Below are 24,536 nucleotides of genomic sequence, written 5' to 3' on the forward strand. Positions count from 1 at the left end.
GGGAGACAGACTGTCTCGGTTTTATGAGTAATGGGCCACTCTGACTTCCAACTAGTGGGTCCTCAAGGTGATAAAGCACAGTTATGAGTTAGATTTTGCTTGGTGCCTCAGAGATCGTTTTCTCATCTCCCCATGTTTGTACGACGAGAAACACCGGGCGGTATGGGACACAATGCAGCGTATCCTCGAACTTGGGACAATTGTAAAGGTTCCTCTCATGGAACAGCAGAAGGGCCGTTACTCCATTTACTTCGTGGTGCCAAAGAAGGAGGGCACCTTCCGACCCATTCTCGACTTAAAAAGAGTATACAGATGCCTTCGGATTCCACGATTTTGCATGGAAACTCTTGAGATCTGTCATTGCGTCGGTATGCAAAGGCGAGTTCTTGGCGTCTCTAGTACTCACAGAAGCGTACCTGCACATCGGCATCCGGTCTGACCACCAGAAATTCCTTAGGTTCACCAACCTAGGAGACCATTTTCAGTTTCATGCACTGCCATTTGGCCTGGCTACAGCGCCCAGGACTTTTACCAAAGTGATTATTGTGGTGGCGGCACAGCTCCGGAAGGAAGGTTTCTTCGTTCACCAGTATCTGGACGATTGGCTGATTTGGGCGAAGTCGGAGTTGCTTTGCCGCTCGGCGGTTCATCGGGTTCTTCAGCTATTGGAATCACTCGGATGAGTGATGAACTTTGCTAAGAGTCACCTGATTCCTTCTCAGTTCTTGGAATTTCTGTGGGCACAGTTCGACACATGGCAAGGCAGAGTCTTTCTAACTGGGGACAGCATCGCCAAGCTGCAGGAACAGGTTCAGGATTTGTTGTCCAAGCATCCTCCCAGAGTCTGGGATTATTTGTGGGTCCTTGGATTTGTTGTCTAAGCATCCTCCCAGAGTCTGGGATTATTTGTGGGTCCTTGGATCGATGGCTCATATGAGACCTCTGCAGTCAGCATTGCTTTCCCGTTGGAACCCGGTGTCGGAGCAATTTCATCTTCCTCTGCCTCTTACAGACTCTGCTTGTTCCAGTCTAGATTGGTGGCTCAACTCAATCAACTTGAGCTGCAGGGTATCCCTGGAGGTTCCCAATTGGACAGTGGTCACCACGGATGCTAGTTTCTCCGGCTGGGGAGCGGTGCGTCAGGAGACGTCGGTACAGGGCGAGTGGTCGATCAATTGTCTGGAGACCAGAGCGGTGAAATTAACTCTGCAGGCCCTTCGACCGAGGCTGCAAGGGAAGTCGGTCAGGATTCTGTCCGACAATGCGACCACAGTGGCTTATATCAATCGGCAAGGAGGAACCAAGAATTGACTGGTGACGAGCGAAGCGCGACAGTTGATAATCTGGGCAGAAAAGCATTTAGTCAGCATTGCAGCCTCTCACATCACCAGGGTCAACAATGTTCAGGCCAACTTTCTCAGTCGCAACTGCCTCAATCCCGGGAAATGGGAGCTCTCTCCAGAGGTGTTCCAGCTTATCTGCGACAGGTGGTCCAGACCAGGCATAGACCTAATGGCAAAATTTCGCAATGCCAAGGCTCCTCGTTTCTTCAGTCGTCACTGGATGCTCTGGTTCTCACCTGGCCAAAGTATGTTCTACTGTACGTTTTCCCTCCATGGCCTCTGATTGGAAAGGTTCTGAGGCGCATAGAATCTCACCCATCAGAGGTGATTTTGGTAGCTCCGGAATGGCTGAGGAATCCATGGTTTGCGGATCTAGGCAATTTGGTGGTGGAAGGACCCCCTCTGGCTATGAGACCTCTCGAACCTTCTTCATCAAGGGCCTGTTTGTTTAGAAGAGGCAGATCATTTTTGTCTAGTGGCATGGCTTTTGAAAGGGCTACTCTGAGGCAGTTGTGGCTACCCTCTTGCGGTCTAGGAAACCCTCTACTTCTCTGGCCTATGTCAGAGTTTGGGGAATTTTTGAGTCATGGTGTATTGATCAGGGGATGGCTCAGTTTCGCATATTTTGTCGTTCTTACAGGTTGGTCTTGCAAAGGGCCTTTCATGCAGCTCGTTACGGGTACAGGTGGTGGCTCTAGGTTGCTTCCGTGGTAAAGTTGGCGAAGCAGCGTTGGCTGCGCATCTGGATGTGGCACGTTTTCTCAGAGGAGCAAAACATTTACGTCTGCCGGTCAGGAACCCTTGTCCGTTGTGGAGCTTGATCCTGGTTCTCAAGACTCTGTGTGAGGCTCCTTTTGAACCGCTGAAGAGGGTGATGCTAAAAGATCTTACGTTTTCCTTGTGGCTATTACCTCAGCTCATTGGGTGTTGGAACTTCAGACGTTATCCTGCAGGGAACCCTTTTTGAGAATTACGGATACAAGAGTTTCATTACGAAAGGTTCCATCCTTTCTCCCAAAAGTTATATCATTTCATTTGAATCAATCGGTAGAGCTCTCTTCCTTTACTGACTTGGATTGTGCCGATCCCCAGTCGAGTGACCTGAGGAAGCTGGACATGCGTCGCATTCTATTTCGTTATTTGGCGATTACTAATAGTTTTTGTATGTCGGACCATCTTTTTGTTTTGTGGAGTGTCCACAACCTAGGGCATAAAGCGTCCAGGGCAACGGTTGCTCGCTGGTTGAAGGAGGCTATTGGTTCGGCATATCTGCTTCAAGGCCAGATGCTCCCGGTCGGGCTACGAGCACATTCTACCCATTCGCAGGCAACATCGTGGGCGGAATGTCAACAAGTTTCACTGCAAGAGATTTGTAGAGCGGTTGCATGGAAGTCTTTGCACACCTTTGCGAGGCATTACCGGTTGGATGTCCAGGCCCCAGGCACTGGGGGGTTTGGTGAAGCTGTGATCCGAGCGGGACTTTCGGGGTCCCACCCTAACTAGAAGAGCTCTGGTACATCCCAGGAGTCTGGACTGATCCGGGTATGTACAGAGAAAAGAAAATTGGTTCTTACCTGCTAATTTTCATTCCTGTAGTACCATGGATCAGTCTAGAGTCCCGTCCATTTTCAGTATTCGGGTGATGAAGAGTCCGCTTGTTCAGGGTTTAAATTTTTCTGCAGATTCATTTTCCAAATATTTTTTTACACGCTCACGGGTTCTGCTTGTCTTAGGGTTTGTGAGCAGGTTGACTGCAGTTACAGGTTTCTCTCCCCTGGTTTTTGCATGGCCGTTAACTTGTTATGATAGTTTATCTTGTTCTGCTTTGATACAGTTAAATACTGATGGACTGTAGGTGGCACCTCAGGGTATAGGGCAGAGTCGGTCAAAACTTCTCAGTCTCCATCTGCTGGTGGGGAGGCAAAACCCAGGAGTCTAGACTGATCTGTGGTACTACAGGAACAAAAATTAGCAGGTAAGAGCCTGGGAGGTTTGGGTCCTCTAGTGGAGGCTGTGGCTGTGTCATTGGTGGCGCCAATTGCACCTGGACGAAGGTTTGCAGACCTTTAAAGAATTCCACCCAGGAAAAGGTTCCTGGGTCTATATTGAACCCAGCAGCATTCCCAGAGGGCCCCGTCTGGGGGGCCGAGCTGGGGATAGAGAGGTCCAGGGTACTGTCAGTGGATCTGGATTCCTGTACTGGCTGGTGGCGGGGGGACCTTGCCCTGGTTATCCCAGAGCCGTCTCGCACTGTAGGCACAGGGCAGTAGCCTCTTCATGCTGCGCAGCTCTTATGTGGCAGTCTGGGCAGAGGGCTTGTGCTTTGGCTTTCTTGGCCGGTGGTGCCATGGTTTGTGCGCATAGGGGCATTCAAACCGGATCTGTGCGTTTATATACGCACGCTGGGAGGCTTAGATATGCGCTCCGGGTGCGTGCAAGCCTGTATGTGCGCTTACGGGGATGCACGTGCTGCTGTGCGCGCAGCCGAACTTGTGCGCATAGTGCTGTCGAGCGTGGCACTATGCGCCCAGCACCTTGTTCGCTTCACTGTGCACACGGCTCCTATACGTGCGCCACTGTGCGCACAAGAATGTTATGCGCCCGGCTCGCCGATGTGCGCCCGGCTCAGTTAGGTGGACAGTACGGCAATCAAGGGGGGGAAATGGCGCTGGCGACCACACAAGTAAGATGGCGACCCCCCCCCCAGAGGGTCTCCACATGGGAGGACCCTCGAGCCGGATAGGGGTCTAGCCTGGACGGGGCTGCTCAACCCGATGGGACAGATGCCAACGGGCGATCTGTGCGGCTATCTGAGCCTCGGAGACTTTTTTTTTTTTTTTTTTACTAATAATTTTATTAGTTTATCAAGAGATTACAAGATATGCAGCATGACAAAACACAACAGCGTAACATACAAGATAAAAGTTCTGCGCCGCTTACCCCCCCTCCCCCCAAGAACTCTTCCCCCCCCCACCCTACATCCATGTGCTCTGAAAAATACAAGGTGCTAGGTCCAGAAGCAATAGCAGTCCAATAAAGGGTGGCAACACCGAAAGAAAAAAGAAAATAAAAGGAAAACTGGTGAGGATTGGCAAGTAAAGTGAACGTAGCTCAGGCTACCAACCAAGTTAAAGGAAAATTAGTTTCTTACCTGATAATTTTCGTTCCTGTAGTACCAAGGATCAGTCCAGGACACCTGGGTTGTGACTCCGCACCAGTAGATGGAGACAGACTAAAACTTGTGGGCGGAGCCATATATGCCCCTGTGCCAGTCACAGCCCCTCAGTCTTACGGAATGTCAAAGTAGAACACAACCAGAGAAGTAAACAAAACTAGATACCGCTAACTAACGGGGAAAGAAACACCCCTTCTGAAAACGGACTCTCCAACCGAGAGAGCGAACAAGCGGAACAGAGCAAATCAAAACACAGAGCGGACTCTCCATTACTTCAGCGCAGCACTGCGGGCGGGATCCTGGACTGATCCTTGGTACTACAGGAACGAAAATTATCAGGTAAGAAACTAATTTTCCTTTCCCTGTACGTACCAGGATCAGTCCAGGACACCTGGGATGTACCAGAGCAACCTACTGAGGGTGGGAAGCAGAGAGTCCCGCTCGGAGTACCCTCTCTCCAAAACCCCCAGAATCGGTAGCCCGGACATCCAGCCGGTAATGCCGGACAAAAGTATGCAACGACTTCCAGGTGGCCGCCCTGCAAATCTCTTGAGGCGACACCTGAGAAGCTTCCGCCCAAGACGCTGCTTGAGAGCGAGTCGAGTGAGCTCGCAGCCCCACGGGAAGAGGTTTTCCCCGCACCAAGTATGCCGAACTAATGGCCTCCTTGAGCCAACGAGCGATAGTTGTTCGGGACGCTGCAGCTCCTTTCTTTGGTCCAGAGAACAGGACAAACAGATGATCCGTGACCCGAAACGGATTAGTGACCTCCAGATATCGGAGAAGGGATCTCCGCACGTCAAGCTTCCGTAACTCCCTCTCTTCGGTAGCAGAGGAGTCTCCGCACGCAAAAGCGGGCAACTCCACCGATTGATTCACGTGGAACGACGAGACCACTTTCGGAAGAAAGGAAGGAACCGTCCGTAAGGAAACCCCCGAATCGGAGATACGCAAGAAAGGTTCCCTACAGGACAGGGCCTGTAACTCGGAAACACGCCGTGCCGAGGCAATTGCCACCAAGAAAGCCGTTTTTAAAGTGAGATCCTTAAGAGTTGCGCGTTTCAAGGGCTCAAACGGCGCCGTGCATAGAGCGGAGAGAACCCAATTGAGGTTCCAAGCCGGATAAGGAAGACGTAACGGGGGGCGAAGGTGCTTAGCCCCCCGAAGGAAACGAGCAATATCCGGGTGAAGCGCCAGAGACTTACCTCGCAAACACCCAAGCGCCGCCACTTGGACCCGTAGGGAACTGCACGCCAGACCTTTGGCCAGACCCGCCTGGAGGAACGCTAGAACATCAGAGATGGAAGCCGAAGTGGGGTCCACCCCTCGCTGCACGCACCAGTCCTCAAAGACTACCCAGACACGGACGTAAGCCAAAGACGTTGATTGCTTCCTGGAACGCAGTAGCGTGGCCACCACCGCATCTGAATAACCTTTTCTCTTCAGTCGATTCCTCTCAAAAGCCATGCCGCGAGACAGAAGTGATCCGCCTCCTCCAAACAGACGGGGCCCTGATGGAGTAGGGCCACCATTCCCTGGAACCGAAGGGGGGCCGCTACTGCCAGTTGTACGAGGTCTGCGAACCACGGCCGGCGAGGCCACTCCGGTGCCACCAAGATCACGTTGGCCGGATGCAACTCTATGCGCCGTAGAATCTTGCCGATCATCGGCCACGGGGGAAACACGTAGAGCAGCACATCCGTCGGCCAGGGAAGCACCAACGCATCGACGCCTTCTGCCCCCCGCTCTCGACGTCGACTGTAAAATCGCGGGGCCTTCGCGTTGTGCCACGTGGCCATCAGATCCATGTGGGGCACCCCCCACGTTTCGCAAATGAGAAGAAACGCTTCGTCCCCCAGCTCCCACTCTCCGGGATCCAGACGATGACGGCTGAGATAGTCCGCCTGCACGTTGTCGACTCCCGCAATGTGAGACGCTGCGAGGTTGCTGAGATGTAGCTCCGACCAGGCCATCAAGCGCTGAGCTTCTTCTGCCACCTGGGGGCTCCGGGTCCCCCCCTGCCGGTTGATGTATGCCACGGTGGTCGCATTGTCCGACAACACTCGGACTGCCTTTCCCCGCAGCAATGGTAGAAAAGCCTGCAGGGCCAGACGGACCGCTCTGGTCTCTAGGCGATTGATAGACCACTGGGCTTGCGACACTGACCATAGGCCTTGAACTGAGCTCCCTAGGCAGACCGCTCCCCAACCAGAGAGGCTGGCATCCGTGGTCACCACTGTCCAACTGGGCACCAGGAGAGAGACTCCGGCGGAAAGATGACTGGGGTCTAGCCACCAACGCAGGCTGGACCTCGCGTGTCCCGCTAGAGGAAGCGGTAAGTGGAAATCCTCCGAGACCGGCTTCCAGCGGGAAAGCAAGGATGACTGTAAGGGTCGCAGATGAGCGAACGCCCATGGCACCAGCGCCAGCGTGGAAGCCATAGACCCTAGGACCGTAAGGTAGTCGCAGACCCGCGGCTGGCGGAGAGACAACAAGCGTTGTACCTGAGTTTGCAATTTGCCCCTCCGTTCGAGCGACAGAAACACCTTGCCCTGCTTCGTGTCGAAAAGAGCTCCCAGATATTCCAAGGTCTGCGTGGGTGTAAGGTGACTCTTGCTGAAGTTGACCACCCATCCCAGGGACTGCAACAGATGGAGGACCCTGGCCACCGCCATCCGACACTGATCCTCGGACTTCGCCCGAATCAACCAATCGTCCAGATACGGATGGACCTGGAGACCTTCTCGGCGCAATTGCGCCGCCACCACGACCATCACCTTCGTGAAAGTACGAGGGGCCGTTGCGAGCCCAAACGGGAGCGCCCGAAACTGGTAATGCCGACCCAGAATGCAGAATCTGAGGAAGCGTTGGAACGACGGCTGGATGCCTATGTGAAGATACGCCTCCGTGAGGTCCAGGGAGGCCAGGAACTCGCCTGGCCGGACCGCGGCGATGACTGACCGGATCGTCTCCATTTTGAAGCGAGGAACGCGAAGGCATCGGTTCACCCCTTTGAGATCCAGGATTGGCCGGGACGTGCCGTCCTTCTTTGGTACGATGAAGTAAATGGAGTAACGGCCTTCGCCTTGTTGGCCGACCGGGACGGGGGAGATAGCTCCCAAGTCCTCTAAGCGGCGGATGGTGTCTAGCACCGCCGCCTTCTTCTCGGGAGCCTTGCAGGGTGACACAAGGAACTTGTCCACTGGAATGCGAGCAAAATCTAACGCGTAGCCGTGTCTTATCACGGTGAGGACCCACTGGTCCGACGTTATTCTGGCCCATCTCTCGTAAAACGACAGCAACCGCGCCCCGACGTTGGGAACGGCGTGCTGAGGCTGCGGCGGGAGAAGGGCCGACCCCCTTTCATTGTGAAGATTTGGGCGCCGTGATGGCCAGGGCACCCCCTGGTCTGCCAAAGCGCCTCCCACGAAAGGACTGCTGCTGCTGCCACTGTGGAGTACGGGATGAGGAAGATCTGAACGAGTGCCCCGACGACCTTTGAGGTCGCGCCTTCCTGGGCCCACGAAAGCGGGACCTGGCTGAAAAGGAAGGCCGCGACCTGGATCTATCTTCGGGTAACCTGAAAGCCCTATTTTCCCCCAGGGAAGCCATCAAGTCATCTAATTCCTTGCCAAACAGCAATTTACCCTTGAATGGCAGCGCCCCGAGGTGAGCCTTAGAAGAGCCATCCGCCGCCCAGTTGCGTAGCCACAGGAGGCGGCGCGCCGAGACAGACGCCACCATGGATCTAGACGAAGTGCGCAGCAGATCGTGGAGTGCATCTGCGCCATATGCTATTACCGCTTCCAACTTATCCGCTTGCGCTGCCTCGTCTGCCGAAAGATCCGCATTGGCTTGAAGGACCTGAGCCCAGCGTAAGCCAGCTCTCAAAGCGAAATTCGTACACATGGCGGCCCGAATTCCTAGCGCTGAAACCTCAAAAATCTTCTTGAGCTGTACTTCCAGCTTCCTGTCCTGAAGGTCCCGAAGGGCTGTCGCACCCGTAACCGGGATAGTAGATCTCTTCGTTACCGCCGAAACCGCCGAATCCACCTTGGGAAACTTGAGAAGGTCCAGCGCATCCTCCGGGAGCGGGTAAAGCTTGTCCATGGCCTTGCTGACCTTCAGCCCTAACTCCGGAGTGTCCCATTCACGGAACATGATGTCCGTTGAAGAAAAATGGAACGGAAAAGCAACTGCCGGACCCGTGAGGCCTAACAGGACCGGATCCATGTTCGCTTCCTGACGAACCACCGCCGGAGGGGGGTTTATTCCCAGTTCCTGCATAATGGCTGGAATTAGAGGTGGCAATTCATCCCTACGGAAGAGCCTGACCACTTTGGGATCGTCTCCTTCCACTGCCTGTGAGCCTTTTGCGACGCCGGACGTAGCGGAGCCGTCCGCTCCCACATCGTCGGGTCCCTTCTGGGTCTCCTCAGGGGAATCAGCGTCGTCCTCGGGGGAGGAATCGGTGTCCGCCTCCTGTGGGACGCCACGTGGAGGCCGCTTCCCCCGCAAGGCGCCCTGGGGCCCCTCCGCGACCCCCGAAGGCTTCCTGGACCTCTTCTGTGGTGGAGCTCTGCGAGCCTCCCTCCGGCCGCGTTTGCTTTTTTTGTATTTCAGGACCTTGCGCAACAAAAGCGCAAGGTCCTCCGACAGCGAGCTCGAATCTGAGGAAAAATCAGCAGGACTCCCCGGGGACCCTGTGTCCCCCGAGGGACCCCCTCCGACCGCGACCCGCTGCGGGGAAAGCGCGGGAGGCAAGGCCGAAGGCCCTGCCGTTTCCCGCGCCATTTCGCGGCCCGTGGCCAAAATGGCCGCCACTCCCGCGCTAAGCGGGAAAAGCTCTTGGGGCTTTTCTACGGCGCCCCCCCCCGCGCGGAGGCGATCGCGCGGGCCGCGAACGAGCCCCCCGAGGCGCCCCAGACGACCCCTCTCCGCCCGGGATGCAGGCCGCGCACAGACTCGCGCGCCGAGCCACAGGCCCGGCAGACCGAGCTGCGAGGCATGCCGGCGAAGAGGCGCGAAAACGGGGCAGCAGGAGCGACGAAATTAAACAAAAAAAATTCGAACGGCCTCCCCCCGTCGGCGGCGCCCCCCCCACGAGCGGCGACGCGAAGCAAGAGAGAGCCGGCACAGAAAATAAAAACAAACCTTTTTTTTTTTTTTTTTTTTTTTTTTTTTAACAAAAACGCCTGTCGCTGTCCACGGTCCTGGAGCCCTAATCCAGCAGGGGTGAGTGAACCGGGCTCCCCGGTGTCACCCCTGACGCTGCTACTAGGCCAGCTGGGTCCTCGACCCTAGCAGCGGCCTCAACCAGGGGGGGGTGGTCCCCTCAGAACCTCACAACCCCCCTGGGAGGCAGGGCGAAAGGGACCTAAGGGACAATTTAGAAAATTACCCAAACAGAAAACACCGTAGCCTAAACTGGCCTAAAGAATAAAAAAAAAGAACCGACCCTGACGGAGTACCAGAACCAGGGCAGGCAGGGCTGTGACCGGACCTGCACCATCTACTGGAGACAGAGTAAGACTGAGGGGCTGTGACTGGCACAGGGGCATATATGGCTCCGCCCACAAGTTTTAGTCTGTCTCCATCTACTGGTGCGGAGTCACAACCCAGGTGTCCTGGACTGATCCTGGTACGTACAGGGAAAGCAAAGTTTGTTGTTGTTCCCAATATAGATAAGGGGACCAAACAGCCTGGAACTTGGAGATGTCCGCATGGAGATCCGCCGTGATCGCTGCCAGCTTACAAGACAGATGAACTTTATGTTGCACCTTCACCAAAGATGGCGCTTCAATTTGTTTCCAGGCTTGTGCAATTGTCAATCTGGTTGCAATAAAAACTTGATGGCACAAGAGTATGTGGTTTTTTCGTAGGTGTATGGGTGGATGATGTAGAAGCATAAAACTAGCCCTATATAGTCCAGTGACTCCCAAAATGCTTTCCAGCCAGGTCGCGATTGCAGTCCATAGGTCCGCCACCTTCGAGCATTGCCACCAAATGTGAAAGAAAGTCCCTGGGTGGCCGCAGAGCCGCCAACACTGAGCATCCAACTGAGGATACCGTCGGTGTAAGAGATGAGGAGTAAGGTACCAGCGGGTTATCATTTTATAACAATTCTCCTGGTAGAGGGCGGAGACAGAGCACCGACGGGCCTGGTTGTAAATATTGAACCAATCCTTTTTAGTTAACGTTAATCCCAGATCATGTTCCCAGGCGACCGTATGGGGAAAAGGTCTCTCATCGTGCCCAGCCAGAAGGGAGTAAAGTTTGGATATCATCCCTTTAGTTTTGTCGACCGCCGCACAAAGATGTTCAAACTGAGATTTACCCCTAGGTATAGAGTCCTTCATTCGAGGTGCTCGAAGAAAATGGAGCATTTGACTGCCCGCCAGGAAATCGGTAGGGGGTAAATGATAGAGAGCCTGCAATTCAGGCCATGTCATCAAAGTCTCGCCTTTAAGCAAGTGTTCAATGCGAGTAATTCCCTTCCTCCGCCAAGCGCTGAACACCCCATGTTGGCGACCGGCTGGGAACTGCAAATGGTTATAGAGTCCCGTCGAATGAAAGTAATAGCGATCTCCCACCAATTTTATCTTCCAGCGATCCCAGAGACGTAACATGGTTGTCAGGGCTCCCGTCTGCTTACCCGTCGGCAGCCAGGTACAGCGCGGCTGCCAAATAAGATCATTCAGTGGCATACCCCCGAGTACCTGCTCTTCAAATGAGGCCCATTGCTTCGGAGTACGGCGACTGTGGGCATCAGGGATCGCCTTCAATTGGGCAGCCGCGTAGAGCCATGTTAAATTCGGGACCCCAAGGCCCCCGCGATCTCGAGGCTGAAACAATAGACGCCGTGACACCCTGGGGGGGCGTCTCCGCCAGATAAAGTCAAAGAGTATTTTCTGCCATGAGCGTAGAATCGCTGAAGTAATGTAGATGGGAATGGTTTGGAAAAAATACAAAAATCGAGGAATGACATTCATTTTTATAATCGCCACCCTCCCCAACCATGAATATTGTCCCCTATCCCAGAGGTGGAGGTCCTGGCCAATCCGTTTCAGCAGTGGTGTATAATTAAGGCGAAAAAGCTCCTGAAAATCCGCTCCAATGTGTACACCTAAATACTTTAACACCTTATGGGAAACCCGAAAGGGATAAAGGCGCGCCAACTCTCCCATTACCACTGAGTCCGTGTTAATATTTAATAATTCCGTTTTGTCCATGTTAACCTTGAGCCCCGATACCTCACTAAATGCCTGCAGTTCTTCCGCTACTCCAGCTATAGAAGTCAACGGTCGTGTGAGGGTGAGAAGGATGTCGTCTGCAAAGAGGGAGATTTTCATGGGGCTGGGCCTCATAGGCACTCCTGTAATGAAGTCAGATCTGCGCACTCTAGTCGCCAGGGGCTCCAAATACAGTGCGAACAGTAAGGGAGACAGAGGACAACCCTGGCGTGTCCCTCGGTTTACCTTAAAAAGCTCCCCATATTGCCCGTTGACCTTAATTCGGGCACCCGGCGTCTGATAGAGGCATTGGATCCAACGTAAGAATCCGGGGCCAAATGACATTTTCTCCAAAACTGCAAACAAAAAGTCCCAATGGACCAAGTCAAAGGCCTTCTCGGCATCAATGGCCATCAGTACCATGGGGACTTTCGCTTCCTTGGCCCACCAAATCGCATCTATCACCTTACGCACATTGTCTGCTGCCGTCCTGCGTGGTATAAATCCTACTTGGTCACTATGTACCAAGCAAGGGAGAATGGTATTTAGTCTGGCTGCCAATATTTTAGCCAGAAGCTTGACATCGACGTTGAGCAATGAGATAGGACGGTATGACCCGCATTGCGTGGGGTCCCGACCGGGTTTTGGGAGAACCGTTATGCCCGCCACATTAGTATGGAGGGGTAGTGAGGCTCCGTCCCGCAGTCCATTAAAATAGTCAGTCAGGGGACCCACTAAATGGGCACTAAACTTTTTATAATAACCTCCGGAGAAGCCATCCAGACCCGGTGATTTACCAGCTTTCAGATCCCGAATGGCCTCCTGTATCTCCATTTCCTGAATGGGGGAGTCTAAATAGGCTTGCTGGGACTTAGTCAAGGAGGGGAGGGACGTGGTCGCTAAGTATTGGTCCACCTGAGCTGTAGTAATAGTAGGGTCTGCAGCGTACAGCTGGGTATAATACTGAGTAAAGCAGCGTTGTATATCTTTAGTGGCTGTCAGCATAGGGCCCTGTTTATCCCTGATCTTGGCTATAAGGGTCGAATAAGTACGCTGCTTAAGTAGTCTCGCTAAGAACCGTCCCGCTTTATTATTACCCTCATAATAACGTTGCTTAGCCCGAAACATAGCATGCGTTATCTGCTCAGCATCTAGTAAATGCAGTTCTGTACGCTTAAGCCGGAGACGGGCCAGCGTGTCCCGAGCCCGGCGTTGGGAATGTTCCCGTGTCAGTTGGGCAATGTCAGCCAAGAGGGCTATGCGCTTGGCCTCCCTTAGTTTCTTCAAGGCGGAAGAGAGAGCAATCAAGTGCCCTCTCATGACCGCCTTAGAGCCCTCCCAGAAAACCCCCGCGTCCCGTACCGTCCCCCTATTCAGAGTCAAATAGTCCCGTAAATGGGCTGTTAATTGTTCACTATGTGCAGGGTCCCGAAGTAATTCGTCCCGGAGGCGCCAAAATCTACACCCCGATTCACGGTCCAGCAGGCCAATAGTGAGCCACACGGGAGCATGATCTGACCATGTAATGTCCCCTATCCCGGTGGTCAGCACCTGATTTTGAATCCCCTTGTCCACCAATAGAAAGTCCAGGCGAGAGTATGTGCCATGAGGATGAGAATAAAAAGTGTAAGTTCGAGACGTAGGATTTCTCTGCCGCCATATGTCAATGAGGCTCCACCCCTGCGTTAAAGTCTTCAAGGAGGAGGTGGCTTTCCAGCTCCCCGCTTTTTTGGGATGGGAGGAGTCCACCCTGGGGTTCCGCACTACATTGTGATCTCCTCCCCAGATCAGCGATCCCTCAGCATAAGTGGACAGCACATCTTCCAGTTTAGCAAAAAAGAGATGCTGATCCACATTAGGAGCATAGACGCTCACTATAGTGTACAGGCGCCCATCCAGCCGGAGTTTCAGGAGAACATAGCGACCCTCTGGGTCGGCCACGTGTGACTGATAATCAAAAATAACAGACTGTGCCACCAGAATACCCACCCCTGCATATTTAGAAGTAGGAGAACTAGAGGCAAAATAACCATGCGGATAACCAGCAAAGCGCAATAAATGTTCGTGATGTTTTCTAGTGTGAGTCTCCTGGACAAGAGCAACATCAACATGTTGACGTTTTAAATCTCTAAGAAGGTGTTGCCTTTTCAAGGGTGTGTTAAGGCCTTTCACATTCATTGACCATATTTTCAAAGCCATCAGATGACCTGAAAAGATCGGTGTATACCACACTGCTGAAACAACTCCCGAGTGCCATTCCGGGCCTTCCCCTTACGTGAAAACTCCCCAACTCTATCCCCTGAGCACATGGATGAAAACCCCCCATCGCCCTTCCCCCCAATTCCCAATATATCCCTCATTGGGATAACTCCTGCACCGGGGGTCTTAGTAACCCGCGAGAAGAGCCTCCCCCCGGCCTTGTAATAATGAATCCTCACAGAAGTTCGGCCAAAACCCATGCATCGCAAATTAAGATGAAACAGCATCTAAACTTTAAACAGAGTCAAAATATTCAAAACTCTCACACCTAATAAGATAGATAAGAAAGCTGCCAGTCCTTCATCCGGTGGGGCCTGTGGTGGGCACCAGACGACCCCCAGGTGGTGTTCGCCCCTGGCGCTCCAGGCGGCGCTTGTTGCCAACCCGTTGCCAACGGGGCGTCTTGGGCAAGCTGGAGGACTGTGGCGCTGCGGCTGTGGCAACCACTGGCAAGGGCAATTGAAGCTGAGCAAAAACCTCCGACGCCTCTTCCAGGGCGCGGACTCTGAAGGTCTTCCCCTGGGATTCGAACTGTAGGCCAAAAGGGAAGGTCCATCTATATCTAATGTTCCGTTCCCGCAGCGTGCTGGTTATGGGACGAAATTCAAAACGTCTACGCAGCGTGGAAGCTGCGAGATCGTTGAAAATGCTTATTTTGTGGCCCTCCCAAGTCCAATCGCGTCGTGTCCGGGTGCGGGCATATATCAGCTCTTTCTCCCTGAAGGACTGTAGGCACACTAAAATGTCCCGGGGTTTTTCGGACCTCCTGGGGCCCAGGGTCCGGTGTGCCCGCTCAATATGGAAGCCAGGGCCTCCATCCACTGCCCGTTCCCCCTCTGTCTCCCCCTCATGCAGAAGGAACTGAAAGATTTTTGCCACTACAGACTCACTATTGGCATAGCACTCCTCTTCTGGCACTCCTCTTATACGCAAATTATTCCGGCGGGACCGGTTTTCAAGGTCCTCTACCTTGTCAGCCAGTGATGCCTGCTCCTTCAAGCTTATACGGAGCTCGTCGGCCATTTTATGTACCGCATCATCATGGCCCTCTACCTTAGTCTCTACTTCGTCCACGCGGCGTCCGAGCGTCGCGAGATCATCCCTCAGCTCCTCCATATGCTGCAGTAGGTCAGCCTTATGCTGTTTCATATCGGCACGCAAGCCGATGAACCAGTCCCTCATCTCGGCCCGCGACGGCAGGTCCGAGATTGCTGCCGGCGCCGGGTGCTCTGCCTCCTCTGCGGCAGTGAGGCCCGCAGGCACATGCGCTTCAGGCTCCCGGATTTCAGACCCCGATTTCGCGTACATGAAGCGGGTGATATCGCAGCCCGACTTCGCGGTTGCCATCCCGGCGTCTAAGTCTGCAAGCTGCGGTGGTCCAGAGGGACTTTCAGGCGGCAAGAAGGTGGGTTTTTGGCGTTTACAAAAAGGAAAGCCGGGAGCGCTCCGGTTAGGCGGCCATTCTCGCCGGTGACGTCAGCGCGCCCCCGAGCCTCGGAGACTTTAAGAAAGTTTTCTACCTTACCTTGTCTCGGCGCTCCCCGGTCTCGTGCCGGGCGGTCTCTGGCTGCGGGGGGAGAGGGAAAATACCTTCACCGCCGCGCTCGGTCTTGCACCCGCTGCCTCTCAGCCGCTCCCTCCTGGGGCTATGTCCACGCCGGGAACCGGCTGCCGGACCGAGGCTTACCTCTGAGGGATCTTGGAAATCACCTCAGGAATTCTCGACTGGGGGAGGGACCCTTAGGTATCACTGCAGGAGATCGGGGCTCGTCTTGTAGAGGTAAGATTTTGGAATTTTCTTTCTTCTTTGGGTTTGGATTTTCTAACACTGTGCAAGCGTGTGTAGAGCCCCAAACTGCTATGGAGACGGAGAAATACTAAGAGCACAGCTTCCTGCAGGGGTACATGTAGTGCTGACATCAGATTGAAGTCTGACTCAGTCTGCAACTGCAGTCAAGTGCACACTATACCCATTGGTCCTTAGTCCATCTGCTACACGCTAGGAAATAAATGATTGCTTCATGGAGCAATTGGTTCAGGAACAGATGAGAGGGGGAGCCATTTTAGATCTAATTCTTAGCGGAACAAAGGATTCGGTGAGAGAGGTAATGGTGGTGGGGCCGCTAGGCAATAGAGATAATAACATGATCAAATTTGACTTAATGACAGGAAGGGGAAAGTAAGTGAAGTGGAGTAGCCTAGTGGTTAGAACAGTGGGCTACAGACCAGGAGACCAAGGGCAAGTCACTCCATTGCCTCAGGTACAAACTTAGATTGTAAGTCCTCTGGGGATAGGGAAATACACTTTGAAGTGCTTAAAAAAAAGTGTGAAAAGTGGAATATAAATCTAAATAAAAAAAATAAATAAACCTACAGCTCTAGATCTAAACTTTCAAAAGGGAGACTTTGATAACAGGAGGGAAATATAAAACAACTGAAAGGTGCACACTCAAAGGTTACGAGTGTACAACACGCGGGGACATTGTTTAAAAATACCATTTTAGAAATGCAGTCCAAATGTATTCTTCACATTACAAAAGATGGAAGGAAGGCCAAACAGCTCCTGTCATAGTTAAAATGTGAGATGAAAGAGGATATTTTAGCTAAAAGGACTTCCTTTAAAAATTGTAAGAAGAATCCATCTGAAGAAAATAGCAAAAAGTATAATCATTGGCAAGTTAAATGTAAAACATTGATAAGAGCTCATTTGAAAAGAAGTTGGCCATAGAGGCAAAACCTCATAATAAAAACTTTTTAAAATATATCCAAAACAGGAAGCCTGTGAGGAAGTCGGTTGGACCATTAGATGATTGAGGGGTTAAAGGGGCAATTAGGGAAGATAAGGCCATCATGGAAAGACTAAACAAATTCTTTGTGTTGGTGTTTACTAATGGGGATGTTGAGGAGATGAATTGAACCAAATAACTGTGAACCCGGAAGATACAGTAGGCCAGATTGACAAACTGAAAAGTAGCAAATAGCCCGGACCAGATGATATATTCCCCAAGGTTCTGAAATAACTAAAAAATGCAATTTCAGATCTATTAGTAATATATGATCTGCTTCGTGTCCTGGCAAGATCTATGGTCTCAGTGGTCTCAGCTAGATGGCTCCTTTGGCTCAGAAACTGGGCAGCGGATTCCTCCTTTAAGGCTCAGCTGGGTTCACTTCCCTTCAAGGGTAAGTTACTATTTGGAGACGAGATGGCCCAGATCATCAAATCGCTAGGAGAGAATAAGGTGCATAAATTGCCAGAAGATCATCCTCGGACCTCCAGAACCTTCAACCCTACGTGGACCCGGTTCAGAGGCCAATGACATTTTCGTCAGAGTAGACCAGTGCCTCACAGGACTCCCTATTTGAGGTCGCAGTCCAGGTCTCATTCCTTTTGAGGCCGGAGACCAGCTCGGGACTCCTCTGTGCAAGGAGCTTCTGCTAAATCTACCCCAGCCCACTCTTCAGTTCCCAGGATAGGAGGACATCTTTCCCTCTTCTACGAGGAGTGGGTCAAAATCACCTCAGACTGGGTCTTGGATATTCTACAGCACAGTTACGCTTTAGAATTTGCTAGACCTCTCAGAGACAGGTTTGTCTTCTCCCCATGCGAACTAAAGAAACAATGCGCAGTGCGACAGATGCTGGATCGGCTCCTGGATTTGGGTGCCATTCTCCCGATGCCGGTACCGGAACAAGGGTTCGGCCATTATTCCGTCTACTTCGTAGTCCCCAAGAAGGAAGGCTCCTTCCGACTGGTCCTGGATCTCAAAACGGTCAACAGAACTCTCAAGATACCACACTTCAGGATGGAAACCCTGCGCTCAGTGATTGCCGTGGCACACCAGGGAGAGTTCCTTGCGTCCTTGGACTTGACGGAGGCTTATCTTCATATCCCCATCCTGAAGGAGCATCAGCGCTTCCTTCGCTTCAAGATTTTGGGGCAGCATTTCCAGTTCCAGGCCCTGCCATTCGGCCTGATGAGAGCTCCTCACATCTTCACCAAGGTAACGGTAGTGGTGGCGGCGGCGGCCCTACGGAGGGAAGGAATTCTGGTCCATCCCTATTTGGATGACTAGCTCATCCGGGCAAAGTCCAGGGATCTGTGCCAGCATTCGGTGGACAGAGTATTACTCCTCCAATCGCTCTGCTGGATCGTCAATTTTGCCAAGAGCAGCCTCACTCCATCACAGTCACTCGACTTTCTGGGAGCTCATTTTGACACCAAAGTGGGCACAGTCTCTCTTTGTTTGGATCGGGCCCAATCTCTCCTCACTCAGGTGGAGCCCTTTCGGGACCTCAGACTTCCCACAGCTTGGGACTATCTCCAGGTGCTGGGCTCCATGGCCTCCACTATAGATGTAGTGCCTTGGGCGTTTGCCCACATACGTCCATTGCAGAGAGCATTACTCTCACGCTGGAAGCCGGTGTCTCGAGAATTTCAAGATCTTCTGCCAATACCACCCCTAGCCAAGGACAGCCTGGCCTGGTGGCTCAACCTAGATCACTTGCTATGAGGGGTGGACCTGGAGGATCTGTAGTGGGTATTCATTACGAAAGATGCCAGCCTCGCCGGCTGGGGGGCAGTGTACACCACCAATCGACGCAGGGACAATGGACACCAGGCTCAGGCAGCGTGCCCCATCAACCGTCTGGAGACAAGAGCGGTTCATTTGGCACTGATCCGCTTTCTTCCCCTATTCCAAGGCCGAGCAGTCCGAATCCTCTCCGACAACACGACGACAGTGGCATACATCAATTGTCAGGGAGGGACACGAAGTCTCCATGTCGCTCGTGAGACAAACAAGCTAATGCCGTGGGCAGAACTCCACTTGTCTCATCTGGCAGCGTCTCACATTGCAGGAATGGATAATGTTCAAGCGGACTTCGTAAGTCTCCAGTGCTTAGACCCCGGAGAGTGGGAACTGTCTCAAGAGGCAGTCTCACTACTCGTCACGCGATGGGGGACTCCCCATCTGGATCTGATGGCCACGCAAAGAAACGCGAAGGCTCCGCGCTTCTTCAGTTGCAGAAGGGAACGCGGTGCCGAGGGAGTCAATGCCCTAGTCCTCCCGTGGCCGCAGGACATCCTACTCTATGTGTTCCCACCATGGTCTCTGGAGGGAAGGGTGCTCCGAAGAATAGAGAGTCACGGGGGATCCGTAATTCTAGTGGCTCCAGAGTGGCAGTGGTTTCCAGACTTAATCAACCTAGCGGTGGACGGCCCGCTTCGTCTGGGGCATCTGCCGAATCTCCTATGGCAGGGGCCAGTATTTTTCGACCAGGTAGATTGCTTCTGTCTAGCAGCTTGGGTTTTGAACGACGCTGGCTGAGGAGATGAGGGTATCCAGAGGCGGTTATCTCCACTCTTTTCAAGGTTAGGAAGACCGCCACCTCCATGTCCTATGTCTGGGTTTGGAAAATCTTTGAGTCTTGGTGCCGGTCCACTCAGCTCTCTCCACATCAGGCGACCATAGCTCAGATTTTGTCATTCTTACAGCAAGGGCTGGAGATGGGATTAGCCTACAATTCCCTTAGAGTGCAGGTCATCGGGATGGATCTACCCTTTCAGCACACCCAGACGTGGTCCGGTTCTTGAGAGGAGTAAAGCATGTGAAGCCTCCGATCTGCAATTTATGCCCCTCGTGGAGCTTGAATTTGGTCTTCCGAATTATTGTCGGGCCACCTTTTGAACCTCTGAAAAGAGCTACCCTCAAGGACCTCACTCTCAAGACAGTTTTCCTCGTGTCTATCTGTTCTGCTCGAAGAATCTCGGAGCTTCAAGCCTTGTCATGTAGAGAGCCTTACCTACGCTTCACGGATTCGGGAGTGTCCTTGTGTACCGTACCATCATTTCTACCGAAGGTGGTCTCATCCTTTCATTTGAATTAGTCGGTGGAACTGCCATCCTTCCAGGACGAGGATTCCAGAGACCTTAGACGCCTCGATGTCAAGCACGTCCTCCTTCGCTATCTGGAGGCTACCAATGATTTCCGTTTATCAGATCACCTCTTTGTCCTCTGGAGTGGTCCCAGGAAGGGAAACAAGGCTTCTAAAACCACCACTGCCCACTGGCTAAAGGAATCAATTTCTACGGCGTATGTTGGCGCGGGGTGTCCACCGCCAGACAGTATAAAGCCTCATTCTCTCCGAGCTCAAGCAGCCTCCTGGGCAGAAAGCCGAGCGGACTCTCCGCAGGAGATTTGCAGAGCGGCTACCTGGAAGTCGTTGCACACATTTGCGCGTCATTATCGCTTGAATCTTCAGCCGATCATGGGCTCTTTTGGGGCTCAGGTCATTCAAGTTGGGCTATCAGTGGCCCACCTACTTAGGGAAGCTTTGGTACATCCCACGGTCTGGACTGATCCTGGTACGTACAGGGAAAAGAAAATTATTCCTTACCTGCTAATTTTTTTTCCTGTAGTACCATGGATCAGTCCAGACACCCACCCTAAGGATTGTTGGGGGTTCTTTGGGATAATCTGTCAGCTCGACTGTGTAATTATTTCGGGACCGGTTTGGGACTGATTAAGAGTTCAGGTTGCAAGTTTTGCTTAGACATGTTTACAGTTGATATTCAATTTTGTATTGATCCATGATATTCAATTTGTATTGATCCATCCAAGGTATTTTCTTTATTGCTTGGATATTCTTAATACTGAAGGGTTTACAGAGGGCGCACCAGTTTATGAGAGAGCGCCCTCTCAGTTTTTGCTCTGACTCCATCTGCTGGAAGGGGGGGGTGGGGGGAACAACCCTCGGCCTGGACTGATCCATGGTACTACAGGAATGAAAATTAGCAGATAAAGAATACATTTTCTTTTAGGAGTTACCACCCAGGAAAAAGATCTGGGCCTCATAGTGGACAATACATTGAAATTATCGGCTCAGTGTGCTGTGGCAGTCAAAAAAACAAACAGAATGTTAGGAATTATTAGGAAAGGGAATGGTGAATAAAATGGAGAATATCATAGTACCTCTGAATCATTCCATGGTGAGACTGCACCTTGAGTACAGTGAGCAGACAGTTTGTTTGCATTGTCTCAAAAAAGATATAGATGAAAAGGAGAAGGTACAGAGAAGGGCAACCAAAATGATCAAGACATCTGGTGGTCTCGTTTTGTATTTTTTTTCAGCCGCAAGCAGGTGAAAGGCGAGAAAAGGCTGTGACCTTAAGCATTTCTACAAGGAGGATGGTGGTGGTGGGAAGGGAAAGACGCAGGGGAGGCCACACAAATGTATTGGCCCCTGGGCGCGGAGATCCATTCTAAGCCACAGGACATCCCGTACAGGGAGCACTTACTGGATAGGGACCAGTAGTCCCAGTACAGAGAGTGTGGCACTCACCGGATGATGATCTCAGAGCACTTTGCCAGTCGTTTGCCAGCACTCTTCAATCCTGTGTAAATCTGTCCCATCTCAATCACGCCTTCAAGGCCAACAACTTCCAAGCGCTTATCACTCAGGTCTGGAAAAGAGGAGAAAGAGGAAGTATTAGTGCAATCATCCTCAGCAAAAGGGTCACAGAGCCCTTTAATGCACTTTCATGACCAAAGACACACGGTACTGGGGTAGGGGGTGCAGTTTCGTACTTCCTTTCACCAGAATGCTTGGATGTCATTCAGACAGCGTAAAATTCAGCTAAACACAGGAAGCCTGGGGATTCTGCTTCCAGCCAATGTGACTGGAGTAAGGGATCTAAGGCTGTAGGGAAGGCACCTCCTTTATTCCCAGCACCCTCTCACCAGCTTCTCACTCGCAGGACTCCCCACCTCATGCCCAGGATCACTCTCACCTTGAACGCATAACTTGAGGATATCAGGATCGGTGATCACCTCGGGCAGACCCCGGCGGACTGGTTTCCATGACCCCCCTAATGGTTTCTTCGTCTCTCCCCAGAGGTTGGAGCCACCATGCATGCTAGGAATGTTCAGGATGGCAATGCCTTCCAGCGACAAGTTACTGAGGTCCAGGGTCATTCCAAGGCACTGAGAACAGAGGCAAGAAAAGCATGGGCTAGCTATAAACCCTTAAACCAACTCAAACTGTGTTGCTCTCATTAACTTTTTTGTTTTTTTGGCCCAAAAGCTTCCTCCTGTATTTTGTGCTTTTAACTCAATCTGAACTTGCTCTAACTGGGCCTACTGCACCATAAAGCTTCACGTTCTGCAGCTTATGTAGCCCAAAATAAATCCACTCATCCATATAACAAACACTGATACAATAATATTCATCAATCAGGATGAAAGAAAGAGCATCTGAGGGACCTTAACAACTCTGGTTACAGTCACTTCCAGCAGGAGGTGCTGTCGGAAATCGTACAGGAGCATTAGTTATGGGGGAGGGGTGCAGCAGGGTACTCGCAGCTTCTGCAGTCCCAGTCTCTCCAGCAGGAGGTGCTACAGGAAATGGTACAGGAGAACTGGCTGTGGGGAAGCTCACAATCCCAGTCTCTCCAGCAGGAGGTGCTGTAGGGAATGGTACAGGAGCGCTGGCTGTGGAGGACCTCACAGTTCCAGCCTCTCTCAGCAGGAGGTGCTGTAGGGAATGGTGCAAGAGCACTGGCTGTGGAGGAGCTCACAGCTCCTGCAGTCCCAGCCTCTCCCAGCAGAAGGCGTTGTAGGCAATGGTGAGGGAGCACTGGGCAAAAACCAATGTTATAAGGGCACTGAAATAAGGCAGTGAGTGTGTGTGTGCTGGAAGAAACCATGAAAAACTAGCTCACCTCAACACTTATACATTCCTTAAGTTTTTTACAGGTGGAAAAAATAGTCTCAGAGGTGGCAAATTCAAAATACCACAATTTGTTCTTCATTCTATATGAAAAAAAGAACTGTTTAAATATTTTTTCTTTTACTAAATCAAGAGCTAATAAAAGCGAAAGACTTTTATTGTCTAAGTACTGGATCTATGCAGGCAAGCACTCAGCAAGCTTCCCCATACACAGCTCTGCCAATGCACCTCAGTCCTGTCATTTAGCACCTCCTACTGTTCCAGTACTGAGGGTCCCCAGTCCACCCCCGTCCACCCCCACACACATCTCTGTCAATGCACTTCTGTTCTTCCCTGAAGCACCTCCTGCTATTCCAGTCCTGAGAACCCATACACAGCTCTGCCAATGCACCTTAGTTCTTCCCTGCTATTCCAGTAGTGAGACAACCGCCCCCCCATACAGTTCTGCCAATCACCTCAATCATGCCCTACAGCAGCCCCTGCTATTCCAGTGCTGAGACCCCCCTACACACACACACACAGTTCTGCCAATGCAGCTCAATCCTGCCCTGCAGCTCCCCATGCTATTCCAGCACTTAGCTCACCACATAACACTCCTGCAGTGAGACAGATAACACGTTTAGTCCTCCTTCCCCTAGCCTTCACATTCTGCTGCTGTGTTGTACTTACCTGCTGTTGAATTTCTCTGGGTATTTTTCCCTCATTATATGGAACCTGTGAGCGATCGAAGCATCCTAGGGAGGGGGCAAGAAAGTGCAGATGCATCAGCCCACAAGGAATGGGAGGATCACATGATCCGTCCGCTGGCTCCGATTCTGATCTTTCCTCTCCTTCACCTTCGGTGTCAGCCAGCACTGGGAATTCAGGCGAGCAGGCAGTGCCCAGGCGGCAGTGCCAGTGGAATACACGGCACTGCCATCATCTGCTTGAGCACCGCAGGTTCTGTGGCCACTCCTCCCTTACCCTGACCTCTGTAGCTTTGACTTCCATTACATCTGAGTCCCAGTTCTACTTTAGCCAATGTTAGTACTATAGTAAGAGAACTGCCACTGGTCTACAGTAGCCTTTAAAGTTCCTTTTCAAAATACATATATTGCAAAAAATGGGAACCAATAACTGAAGCATAGACTCTCAGAGTATATATAATTTGGGAGTACAAAACCTGAAAACGAGGCATGAGAGACCCAGATACCTACCACACCAATGGAGAAGTAGTTATTAATGATCTTATATGGCACAGGGTCTCCCTTCTCCAAAGGATTCTCAGGAACAACCTCAATGCTCCACCTGTCCATCAGGAGGGTCGTACTGATCTCGATATCCTTTAGGAACTTGTTCAGGTTCTCCCCATCGTATCCTGCAAAGAAGAAGCAAACCACTACTTGATCAGGGTCCCCATCAACTACTTCTTTCAGAGATAAAAGCACAGCCTTCCTCTGACTCACCCCCGCCACCACCTTGGGACCACGGAGGACCACAGGTTGTTCTCACGGGGTTTAAATCACATTCAAGAGCCACTTACTGCCCTTAGCCTGTGCATTTCTTACCTCCTCCCCACCTCAGGCAGCGAGCAAGGTCATTGCCAGTCCCCAAGGGAAGCACTGCCACAGGCGGTCTCCAGGGCAGATTGGCCTTATCTGGAAAGAAGGAAATGAGGGAGAAAGTGAGAGGAATGATAATATGAAAACATTAGAAAAAGCAAAGAACCAAAACCAGCCCCAGTGAGAGCTGGGGCTGGTATTTTCCCACTGGATGAAGCTGGGCTCACTGAATGTTCTTCCCTCTTTGGCTCTTTCCAGG

At 52.0% G+C, this 24,536-nt stretch overlaps 1 protein-coding gene across 3 annotated transcripts in view; it reads right to left on the bottom strand.

The window, feature by feature from the left end:
- The window catches only part of DGKA (diacylglycerol kinase alpha), a 221,483-nt gene that overhangs the window by 9,609 nt on the left and 187,338 nt on the right, over positions 1-24,536 (bottom strand). For 2 of the 3 annotated variants that reach the window (XM_029594769.1, XM_029594770.1), the window contains 6 exons: positions 24,284-24,373; positions 23,933-24,093; positions 23,406-23,470; positions 22,729-22,819; positions 21,799-21,991; positions 21,351-21,471 (listed from right to left, as the gene is read on the bottom strand). In XM_029594769.1, coding sequence (XP_029450629.1) covers positions 21,351-21,471; positions 21,799-21,991; positions 22,729-22,819; positions 23,406-23,470; positions 23,933-24,093; positions 24,284-24,373 — 721 coding nt within the window. Of the gene's footprint in view, positions 1-21,350; positions 21,472-21,798; positions 21,992-22,728; positions 22,820-23,405; positions 23,471-23,932; positions 24,094-24,283; positions 24,374-24,536 lie in introns of those variants that run through there. The other variant, XM_029594771.1, reaches the window with a different exon arrangement.

The sequence above is a fragment of the Rhinatrema bivittatum genome, chromosome 3 (assembly GCF_901001135.1).
Source record: "Rhinatrema bivittatum chromosome 3, aRhiBiv1.1, whole genome shotgun sequence".
Classification (NCBI taxonomy): domain Eukaryota; kingdom Metazoa; phylum Chordata; class Amphibia; order Gymnophiona; family Rhinatrematidae; genus Rhinatrema; species Rhinatrema bivittatum.